The following is a 12,041-nucleotide window of genomic DNA, read 5'->3' as shown; positions in this document are numbered from 1 at the left end:
TGCTCCTACCAGGCCCAAGAATTGGATTTGTCAACGCCATTACAGTATTAGTCACTCTGTTTTGCAACTCGATTTGCTGGTATCCACAATCTCAATGCGTTTTAAGCTTCTTGGGACTTGTTATTTAGTCAGTGAGGCCTTAGATCAGTTAAATGCTTATTATAGAAATATTATTTTGTCAACTAAAGAAGCTGAAACATTGGCTTTTATATTGGTTCCTATGTGACTCATGAGACCTGTTGGAAATGTGATCCTGAACTTAAGAAAGTGAACAACCAAGAGAAGTTTTAAGATGAAAGTTGGAACGTTTGTTTCTCCAGCAGGTAAAATTCTATATTTAAACGATAGATTCAGTATTTTAAAGAATTCTCTATGAAACTGAAATTTTACGTAAACAAATTCCGTATTAAAATAATGAGTGAAAGCGTCTTGTTTATATACTTTTAAAGATTCACCATTGATGTTCTTTTTTTATGGGTATTCCAAGGAGCTATTTATATTTATAAATATTTTTGGAAAAGTTTAGGAACCTCTTCTTTTGATAAAATAATAGCAGGAATTATAATATCAGTATTGCTTAGTCACCGACAGTATTTTTCGTTTGCTTCCAGAACATAACTGGATGTTTTTGGAGGTAGGGTCGAAATATTCAGCTTTCTTGCCTATTCTCTGTGTCATTTATTGTCTTAATGTCTGTTTTTTCATCTTTTAAAATATTCCAAATTTATTTCTAGGTTGTAGCATCTCGAAACCTGGGTAACCCTATAATCTCAGATATAGAAGTACAAAATGAGGCCATTCAAACATTGCAGAAAAGATGGGTCGAAGTACGTCACCCTATGGATCTCTGTCGAGTTCTTCAACTGGCACAACATTTTGATAAAAAGTTCTTATCAAGAATAGAAGATGCAATTGTAGAATCTGTTGAAAATTCAAATTTTGAAGAAAAAGTTTCAGTGAGTAAAATAGATCTGATTACATTTGGTTAATACCAAGATTTGATTTTGAAGATATTAGTCTGCTGAACTGAACTTGGTGGCTGATGCCAGATTGGCCTAGTCCTCACCAATTGAACTTGTAAATATCAAATTTAGGCACTGAACTTTATCAAAACTCTGCATTGAAAGCTAAACTGATATGAAATCTTTACAATCAATTCGGTTTTCATATAATAAGCAGCCAAATTGCCATCTTAATTTGTGGGAATTAATTATATCTGTTATCTGGTTTGCCTATATGCAAAATCAGTGAATATTAGATATAGTAGCTGGGACTTGTCTTTTACCTCCTTCAAGAAGTTTACAAAGGCTTCTTTGGGAATACAAACTTCTAAGTAGATATAATTGGTTTACTTTAACGAAATTATATGTCCATGTTGCTGGCTTCTAGAAGACAAAGACAAATTCAAATTTAGCTAGTAGCTAAACTTTGAGATTGGTATCTGCACAATGCATTGGTCAGCATGCAAAAAAATTTTTAAGTTTATGTTTTTAGTAGCTTAAGGCAGTGATTCTCAAACTGTTGTACGCGTACCCCTTGAGGTTGCGCAAAACATTTTAGGGGGTATGTAACCAGCCAACAAAAAGATAAACTACCCTTCAACTCTAGGAGTGGTTAATTTTATTTATATCTTTACTATAGTTTACTTAGTACCGGTAACTGAGAAGGGGTTTCTCAAAGTTTTGTGGGTAAAAAGGGGTACAGTGTCTAAGTAAGTTTGAGAACCACTGGCTTAAGGGATAGCAGAAGTCTGAAACCCCTGAATATTTATTCAATGTTAGACATTTTTGCTTGTCTTCAGCAGCATACTTGTTAAATTAATTGGATTACATTTCTATTTGTTGGAGAGACTAAGTGCTATCGTCTGGTAATTATGTTTTGTTTTTCTTCTATGTTATATTTGCTTTTTAAAGACTCTTTAAACAGGATAAAGACAGTCATCCATTTTGATTGGCTCAAGAAGAGGAAACATAAATCTTTAATAAATTGACATGGACTCGTTTATCATATTCAGAAGAACAATTTGGCTGGACAGTGTTCGTTCATTTTACTCCATTGAACACATTTTTCTATTACTCTGTTTTTTACCCTAACTTGCAACCATCAGTTTGAAATTATAAATTTCAGAAAGAGAACGGCCTTCATTTTAATAAGGTGGAGTTTGACACCTGGTGACCAGGATCTCGGGTGAGCATTTCAAGATGCTTTTGTCTGGTATTGTATGTGATATAACTGAACTTGGATGAATTTGCCATTTCCCAACATCAGTGATAGAATAATAGTATATCTGAAAGAGAAAGATGGTCAAACCTCTGTTAATTCTAAATTCAACACCATCTGCTACTTCCATATTCTGAGGGTCATTAGCCATCTGGCTATATTATTTTGCTAAAAACAAAAGAAGGCCATCCATTAGAAGGCCAATTAAATGCATAGTTTTTTCTAAGCATTTATTTTATGGCATATGCACATAAGTTTAATGCCATGTGCTTTATCTCAATAATGTGTTTTATCTCAGCAAGACATTTTCATTACACTGGCCAGTGAATGCTTTAACTGAAAAAAGAGAGCCTTTCTTTTTACATTCAGGCATATACACAGGAAATTATGTTGAGGGGGGAGCTGAAACTTGGGGAATCAAAAATATCTGGAAAAAACAAAATGTTGTTAATTATAAGGAAATTTGTGCATTAGTAGTGCGGGACCACGCCAGTATATGTTACCCTACGCCACTGTCGGGGCCCCAGTGAAGGAAGCCCACACTAAATACAATAACTAAGAACTTGCTTTGAATCTACCTTTTTTTTTTACAGGCTGACGTCTTTAGCTTACAATTGCCCACTCATACTTTGAAATAAGAAAACCAATGCTCTAATATTCCTCCTCTCTCTGGGAATATCTTTAATCAAGCTGAAGCAATCAGCTAATGATTCTCCCTAACCTATGCCCTGCAGTATGGGAGAATCATTCACGTAATATGACATTCGTAAAAAAAAAACTCACTTTGAATTATCAGACCACAAAAGATATTCAATTCAAAACTGACTAAAAAATCGCACAAAATAAATAAAGTAATGTTGCCCTCTCTGTCGCGAATTAAGAAGATGCGAACAATCAAAAAAATACAGTCAATAGGTCTTTGTTACCCAATTCACGAACATTCAGGGCCGTATCCAGGATTTTGTTTGGGAGGTACAAAAAACCTTGTACCTTTTAAATGCATATAAACAAAGATTTGTTTATATGCATTTTTGTTACGTTTTTATGAATAGGACAGACATTTCGGGGGGGGGGGTTAACCGTTTACCCCTTCCCCCTCGGGGTACGGCCTTACTAACATCCAAGGAACCGTATCAAAGAAATCCAGGTAAGACAGCTAACAGTGTGACTCGCTCTTACAAAAGGCTTAGAAATTATTTTAATGCAATCAGCCGACATATTTAAAGTAGAATCAAAGGAGCTGAAATTAAGACATAAAAAGGACAACGGAAAGTGAATTTATATAAAAAGTAGAAAGGACATTTATTTTATACTCAAATGGATGTTTTATTATAACAATATGTTCTAGGAGACGGGATATTTTCATTTTCGCGGACTAATAGCTCTTCTCATTGAGCTTACGTGCCTGATGCCATATTTTTCATAAACTTATTGCACACCGCTTTCTCAAACGGGATCTGCAGAAATGAAGTTGCGCAATCAGATTCATCCCATTTCTTTCCATAACACTATATAAGTCTTTCCATAATAATATTTATAATAAGTTGTTTTAATCTTTCAAAATTTGTCTTTCAACAAGCACAGCATATATCCATTGTTATGTGTCCACACATATATCTATTGTGCGCACATGCTGCTTTATAGTACAAATAACCGCAGTACGCTTTTTAGTAGGTTGAAGCTACTGCTGCAACTATTAATAAAAAATAGAACTTGACAAAATGCATACATATATATATATATATATATATATATATATATATATATATATATATATATATATATATATATATATATATATATATATATATATATATATATATATATATATATATATATATATATATATATATATATATACATATATATGTATATAATACATGAAAAAAAAAGTCTTTCAACTAAATCTTCTAGCCTGCCCATGAACCTGCAAAGGCAAGTTGTCCTAGGGGCGTGTCAGGAATAGAAAAAAAGAGAAAACTTCAGTGCTGGTTTATACCACAAATTAAATATACCAGAAATACTGATAATATATAAAAAATACGTGAATTTATACATATATGTATATATGTATAAATAAAAATACGTGATTCCTTGCTGAGTTGCTACTGGAGTCACCGTAACTACTACGGTATATTTTAATTTCTACGACTTTATGTTCCTTCCGGTTTTTCTGGTAGGTAAACAGGGCATTACACCTTTCAAAGAGATTTACGCAATTAATTAAACCTGTATTATAAAACCAGCGCGTCTTGTTTCGAGTTTTAACGGACAAGTTTTTGAAAAGCAAACAGTTTTTTTTCTTGTTTAGCATTTGCAAAAAAGGGGTAATTAGTGAGTGGAAAATTTTTTAATGCATTTACAATCGGAGATGTTTGATTAACCTTTGCAAAAAAAAGGGGTAAGGGGATTTGTGAATTGGAGGAGATGCCATGATTATGTACTGTATAATACACAAGTGATGTTTTGGAGCGTATTGTCAATTTAACGAGAAAATGACTGAAAAGTGTTTTGAGGGAGATGGGTTGCATGGAGGGTTGAGTTGCATGAGAGTTCAGTTAAAGGGGGTACAGTTACACGAGGGTTTCGGTTATACAGGGGTTCAGTTACAAGGGGGTTCAGTTGCACGGGGTTTGAGTTAAATGGGGATTGAGTTCCACGAGAGTACGAGAAAATGACTGAAAAGTGTTTTGAGGGAGATGTGTTGCATGAAGGGTTGAGTTGCATGAGAGTTCAGTTAAAGGGGGATACAGTTACACGGAGGTTTCCGTTATACAGGGGTTCAGTTACAAGGGGGTTCAGTTGCACGGGGATTGAGTTAAATGGGGATTGAGTTCCACGAGAGTAGTGCTTTGTCGTGGTTTAGCTTGTCACAGTTTTAAAAGAGCTTTACGGGGATTGAGAGAGTCAGTTGCATAATTCCGTGTGATTTTTATTAACTTGATGGTCATTAAAAACTAAATTTTAGTGTTAAATAAGTATTTTTTGTATCTTTTAAAAGAGCTTTAAGGGGTTTGAGAGACTCAGTTGCCTGATTCCGTGTGGTTTTTCTTTACTTGGTGGTCATTAAAAACGAAATTTTTTGTGTTAAATAAGTAGTTTTTGTATCTTTTAAAAGAGCTTTACAGGGTTTGAGAGACTCAGTTGCCTAATTCCATGTGGTTTTCCTTTACTTGGTGGTCATTAAAAACGAAATTTTTGTGTTAAATCAGTAGTTTTTGTATCTTTTAAAAGAGCTTAACGGGGTTTGAGAGACTCAGTTGCCTAATTCCTTGTGATTTTTCTTTTCTTGATGGTCATTAAAAACGAAATTTTTGTGTTAAATAAGTAGTTTTTGTATCTTTTAAAAGAGCTTTAATGTGTTTGAGAGACTCAGTTGCCTGATTCCGTGTGGTTTTTCTTTACTTGGTGGTCATTAAAAACGAAATTTTTGTGTTAAATAAGTAGTTTTTGTATATTTTAAAAGAGCTTTACAGGGTTTGAGAGACTCAGTTTCCTAATTCAATGTGGTTTTCCTTTACTTAGTGGTCATTAAAAACTAAATTTTTTTGTTAAATAAGTAGTTTTTGTATCTTTTAAAAGAGCTTTAAGGGGTTTGAGAGACTAAGTTGCCTTATTCCGTGTGTTTTTTCTTTACTTAGTGGTCATTAAAAACGAAATTTGTTTGTTAAAAAAGTAGTTTTTGTATATTTTTAAAGATCTTTACAGGGATTGAGAGACTCAGTTGCCTGATTCCGTGTGTTTTTTCTTTAGTTGGTGGTCACTAAAAATGAAATTTTTGCGTTAAATAAGTAGTTTTTGTATCTTTTAAAATAGCTTTAAGGGGTTTGAGAGACTCAGTTGCCTGATTCCGTGTAGTTTTTTTATTTAATTGGTGGTCATTTGTTGTATCTTTTAAAAGAGCTTTACAGGTTTTGAGAGACTCAGGTGCCTAATTCCGTGTGGTTTTTCTTTACTTGGTGGTCATTAAAAACGATATTTTTGTGTTAAATAAGTAGTTTTTGTATCTTTTAAAAGAGCTTTAAGGGGATTGAGAGACTCAGTTGCCGGATTCCGGGTGGTTTTTCTTTACTTGGTGGTGATTAAAAACGAAATTTTTGTGTTAAATAAGTAGTTTTTGTATATTTTAAAAGAGCTTTATGGGGATTGAGAGACTCAGTTGCCTGATTCCGGGTGGGTTTTCTTTAGTTGGTGGTCATTAAAAACGAAATTTTGTGTGTTAAATAAGTAGTTTTTGTATCTTTTAAAAGAGCTTTACGGGGATTGAGAGACTCTGTTGCCTGATTCTGGGTGGTTTTCTTTACTTGGTGGTCATTAAAAACGAAATTTTTGTGTTAAATAAGTAGTTTTTGTATCTTTTAAAAGAGCTTTACGGGGATTGAGAGACTCAGTTGCCGGATTCCGTGATTTTTCTTCTTTTCAGTAAAGACACTCAATATCGTAAAAGTGTCTAATTTAAACTTTTTTTAAAACTTCGAAATTTTTCAAATTTATTAATTTTTCTCTTTCTGCACAGTACTTAAAATGTCGACATATGCGTACAGATCTAACTATTGCGCTCTTTGGGTGTTCAGAGACACTATGTGACTTTCCCTCTGCTATTTTATGACCAGTTATTGATACTACCTAATCTATTGCAAGTATTAAATCAGTTTTTTTTACGCAATGGAACGATAAACACATAAGTCATATCTTTAAAAAAAGTGAAGATGGAGCATTTTAATAAAGTGTGTTTACATAACAAGGTTATTGTAGCATTGAATGCTGACAAAGAGAAGTATTTAAACTTTGAAACAAGTACAGGTGGTAGCACTATTGAAAATGTATGCATGCATTGTCATGACAGTAAGGAATTAAATTTCTTTGGAATACCGAAAAAATTCAACTCTTATTTGGTGGTTATGCGAGATTGAGATCTCCGGAGATGATTGCACTCAAAGAGAATACCAACATAAAAATAATTATTGATGATAGAGGACAACTCCTTGCTACGGTTCCAGGTAACACATTACCTACCGATACATCCAATCGTCACCTTTCGGGTATTAGCATTCAACGGAAGATCAATAAAAGAAAGGCCTGCTCTTCTACTAATATCGTAGACCATATCTTGTCTACGTGCCGAAACTGTTACCTGTGTAAAAATAATGTGATAATAGACAGTGAAATTGCCAGAAAAATAAAAAGGGCATTGTCAGAAAATATCACGATGGAATATAAAGATGAATCGATTAAAAACAAAGTACCAGCAAACGTTACTGCCATTGATCAAACAGTCAATGAACCAAATAATACTAAAGACGAAAAGTATATTGAGCCTGTTGATGAGACACCAGTAAAATTTGTCTATGACTCAAAATGGAATAATGATTATTCTACTAATTACGAACTAAGAGAAGACAATAGCTATAATATCAAGAGAGAACATGGTGAACTATTTTATGGAACAGATTCAAAAATGTCCAAAGTTAGTCATTGATATTAATAATGTATCATAATATAATTTTGTATTAATATTCTACATAGCATTATTTCATAAAAAATATATTATGCATTACATTGTTATGTGTTCACTATTTTTAGAGTCAGCTAGCATATCAAACGTGTAGAATGTCTAAAAAAACGTCTGAGATGTAAGAAAAGGAATTTGCATACATCTATTGTCAGACACATTGGAACAAATTCTTTCTTGAATTCGCCTCCTGGATAAATAAAAAAAGACATTTCATTCAAGAAATTATGACGAAACTCTAAGTAAGCTACAAACTCTTTCTTGAAGTTACCTCATGGATACACAATGCAGAATTTTCATTTAAGAAATAATCAAAAATTGTAAGTAAGTAGCAAATTCTTTCAAAAATATGTTAATACGTTTAAGCAATAAATATCTTTAAGCTTAACCCGTCTTTATTCTTTGGAATAGTTTGATTCATTTCATTAAATTATGAAGAAATTGTAAGTAAGTAACAATAGCTTTCTTGAATTCGCTTCCTGGACACAATACAGATATTTAATTCAAGAAATCATAATAAAATCGCAAGTAAGTAATAAAGTCTTTATTCTTTTCACCTATTGGATACACAATACTGAAATTTCATTCAAGAAATTATGAAGGAATTGTAAACAGGTAACACACTCATGTTACCTCATGGATACACAATGCAGAAATTTCATTTAAGAAATTATCAAAAATTGTAAGTAAGTAGCAAATTCTTTCTTGAATTCGCCTCCTGGGTAAATAAAAAAGACAGTTCATTAAAGAAATTATGAAAAAATTCTAAGTAAGTAGCAAATTCTTTCTTGAATTCACCTGCTGGATAAAGAAAAAAGACATTTCGTTCGAGAAATTATGACAAAATTCCAAGTAAGTAACAAACTCTTTATTGTTTTCATTACTTATATACACGATGTAGAAATTTCATTAAAGAAATTATTAAAAAATTCTCAGTAATTAAAAATTTATTTCTTTAAGTCAACTCTTTGATAAAAAATACGTAAATTTAATTTAATAAATTATGAAAAAAAAACAATTTCTTTCTTAAAGTCAACTCTTGGATACACAATACGGAAATTTCATTCAAGAAATTATGAAAATATTTGTAAGTAAGTAACAAACTCTTTGTGTTTTCACCTCTTCGATGTACAGTACAGATACTTCATTTAAGAAATTATGAAAAAACCGCAAGTAAGTAACTTTTTTTTCTCTTTATCAAAAACAATTTTCACTTAAGTACACGATGTAGAAATTTAATTCAAGAAATTAGGAAAAAATACTCCGTAAGTAACAATTTCTTTCTTGAAGTCAGCTCATTGATACACAATATAGAAATTTCATTCAAGAATTTCATAACTTAGATACACGATGTAGAAATTTGATTCAAGAAACTATTAAAAAATTCTCAGTAAGTAGAAATGTCTTTCTTAACCTCAACTCTTGGATACACAATACAGAAATTTAATTCAAGAAACTATGAAAATATCTGTAAGTAAGTAACAAACTCTTTATTGATTTCACTTCTAGGATATACAGTACATATACTTTATTCAAGGAATTATGAAAAAATCGTAAGTAAATAACTTTTTTTTTCTCTTTATCACAAACAATTTTCACTTAGCTAAATGATGTAGAAATTTAATTCAAGAAATTATTGAAAAATTCTCAGTAAGTAACAATTTCTTTCTTGAAGTCAACTCTTGGATACGCAATACGGAAATTTGATTCAAGAAATTATGAAAAAATTGTAACTAAGTAGCAAATTCTTTCTTGAATTTACCTGCTGGACAAATAAAAGACATTTCGTTCAAGAAATTATGACAAAATTCTAAGTAAGTAACAAACTCTTTATTATTTTCACAAGTTAGATATACGACTTATAAATTAAATTCAAGAAATTATTGAAAAATTCTCAGTCTAAGTATCAAATTCTTTCTTTAATTAACCTTTTTTATAAAAAAAAAAAAATTTCGTAAAATAATATAATAAAAAATTATCAGTCATAAAAAAAAATTATTTTTTTATAGATTTAGATATACAAAGAAGAAATTAAAATAAATAGATAATGAAAAAATTCTAATTATAATTAGAAAATTCTTTCTTTAATTAACCTTTGTGAAAAAAAAAAAAAAAAAAAAAAAAAAAGACATTTAGTTCAAGAAATTATGACAAAATTCTAAGTAAGTAACAAACTTTATTGTTTTCACGAGTTAGATATACGATGTAGAAATTAAATTCATGAATTTATGAAAAAATTCTCACTAAGTAACAATTTCTTTCTTGAAGTCAACTCTTGGATACACTATTCTGAAATTTCATTCAGGACATTATTAAAATATTTGTAAGTAAGTAACAAAATATGTGTCGATTTCACTTCTTGGATTGACAGTACATATACTTAATTCAAGAAATTATTAAAAAATCGCAATGAAGTAGCTTTTTTTTTCTCTTTATCAAACAAAGTTTTAAATTATCAACGCGGTGTAGAAATTTAGCAAACTAAATTATGAAAAATTTCTAACTAAGTAAAAAATTCTTCATTGAAGTCATCTATTTGATGCAAACAAAAAAAAAAGTTTAGTCAATGAAATATAAAAAATATATGTACGTAAATAACAGGCTCTTTATTTATTTCACCTCTTGAATATACAGTACAGATACTTCATTCAAGAAAAGTGATTAAACACGTTTTGAAACTACATGCTATTTGTATGCCTTTGCTTGGCACCTTTCCAAACGAGCGGGGATTCCCCACTGGTTCCTACACATTGCAAAAAGTGAGCAGTACGAAAACTCCACGTTTTCAACCAGACTGGTTTTTTAGGGACCAATCAGGAGAGATATGCAAAGTCGACATAGCTTTATTTCATTTTTTTAAGGTTCATTTAGACGAGGTTACGTGCGCGCACGTAACCTCGTCTAAATGAACCTTAAAAAAATTAAATAAAGCTATGAAGACTTTGCATATCTCTCCTGATTGGTCCCTAAAAATCCAGTCTGGTTGAAAACGTGGAGTTTTCGTACTGCTCACTTTTTTGCACTGTGTAGGAACCAGTGTGGAATCCCAGTTCGTGTGGAAAGGTGCCAAGGAAAGGCATACAAAAAGCATGAAGTTTCAAAACGTGTTTAATCACGTTTCTAGCATGAAGTATCTGTACTGTATATTCAAGAGGTGAAATCAATAAAGAGCTTGTTACTTACTTACAAATATTTTTTATAATTTCTTGAATGAAATTTCCTTATTGTGTGTATCCATGAGTTGACTTCAAGAAAGAAATGGTTACTTACTGAGAATTTTTTCATAATTTCATGAATTTAATTTCTACGTCGTATATCTAACTCGTGAAAACAATAAAGTTTGTTACTTACTTAGAATTTTGTCCTAATTTCTAGAACGAAATGTCTTTTTTGTTTTTTTTTGTTTATCCAACAGGTGAATTCAAGAAAGAATTTGCTACTTAGACTGAGAATTTTTTCATAATTTCTTGAATTTAATTTCTACTTCGTATATCTAACTCGTGAAAACAATAAAGTTTGTTACTTACTTAGAATTATGTCATAATTTCTTGAACGAAATGTTTTTTTTTTGTTTATCCAATAGGTGAATTGAAGAAAGAATTTGCTACTTAGACTGAGAATTTTTTCATAATTTCTTGAATTTAATTTCTACGTCGTATATCTAACTCGTGAAAACAATAAAGAGGTTGTTACTTACTTAGAATTTTGTCATAATTTCTTGAACGACATGTCTTTTTTGTTTGTCCAACAGGTAAATTCAAGAAAGTATTTGCTACTTAGTTACAATTTTTTCATAATTTCTTGAATGAAATTTCCGTATTGCATATCCAAGAGTTGACTTCAAGAAAGAAATTGTTGCTTACTGAGAATTTTTCAATAATTTCTTGAATTAAATTTCTACATCGTGTAGCTAAGTGAAAATTGTTTGTTATAAAGAGAAAAAAAAGTTACTTACTTGCGATTTTTTCATAATTTCTTGAATGAAGTATCTGTACTGTATATCCAAGAGGTGAAATTAATAAAGAGTTTTTTACTTACTTACAAATATTTTCATAATTTCTTTAACTAAATTTCCATAGCGTGTATCCAAGAGATGAGGTCAAGAAAGAAATTTCTACTTACTGAGAATTTCGTCATTGTTTATTTAATCTACTGTCTGCATCGTGCATCTAAGTTATGATATTCTTGAATGAAATTTCAATATTGTATATCCGTGAGTTGACTTACAAAACAAAACATTTGCTTACTGAATATTTTTTCATAATTTTTTGAATTAAACTTTTAAATCTTGTAGCTAATTGAAAATTGT

The 12,041-nt window shown here is 31.0% G+C and overlaps 1 protein-coding gene across 1 annotated transcript in view; it reads left to right on the top strand.

Moving 5' to 3' along the window:
* The window catches only part of LOC148942767 (FAST kinase domain-containing protein 4), a 134,642-nt gene that overhangs the window by 18,819 nt on the left and 103,782 nt on the right, over nt 1-12,041 (top strand). Inside the window, exon 3 of the mRNA XM_089102049.1 lies at nt 735-956. Within this exon, the coding sequence (XP_088958175.1) occupies nt 735-956 (222 nt within the window). The remainder of the gene's footprint in view (nt 1-734; nt 957-12,041) is intronic.

This window comes from Artemia sp. Qi Xiang Cuo, chromosome 16 (genome assembly GCF_049724085.1).
Source record: "Artemia sp. Qi Xiang Cuo chromosome 16, ASM4972408v1, whole genome shotgun sequence".
NCBI classification, from domain to species: domain Eukaryota; kingdom Metazoa; phylum Arthropoda; class Branchiopoda; order Anostraca; family Artemiidae; genus Artemia; species Artemia sp. Qi Xiang Cuo.
Note: the sequence above shows the minus strand (reverse complement) of the source record. Positions and strands in the feature narration are given on the sequence as shown.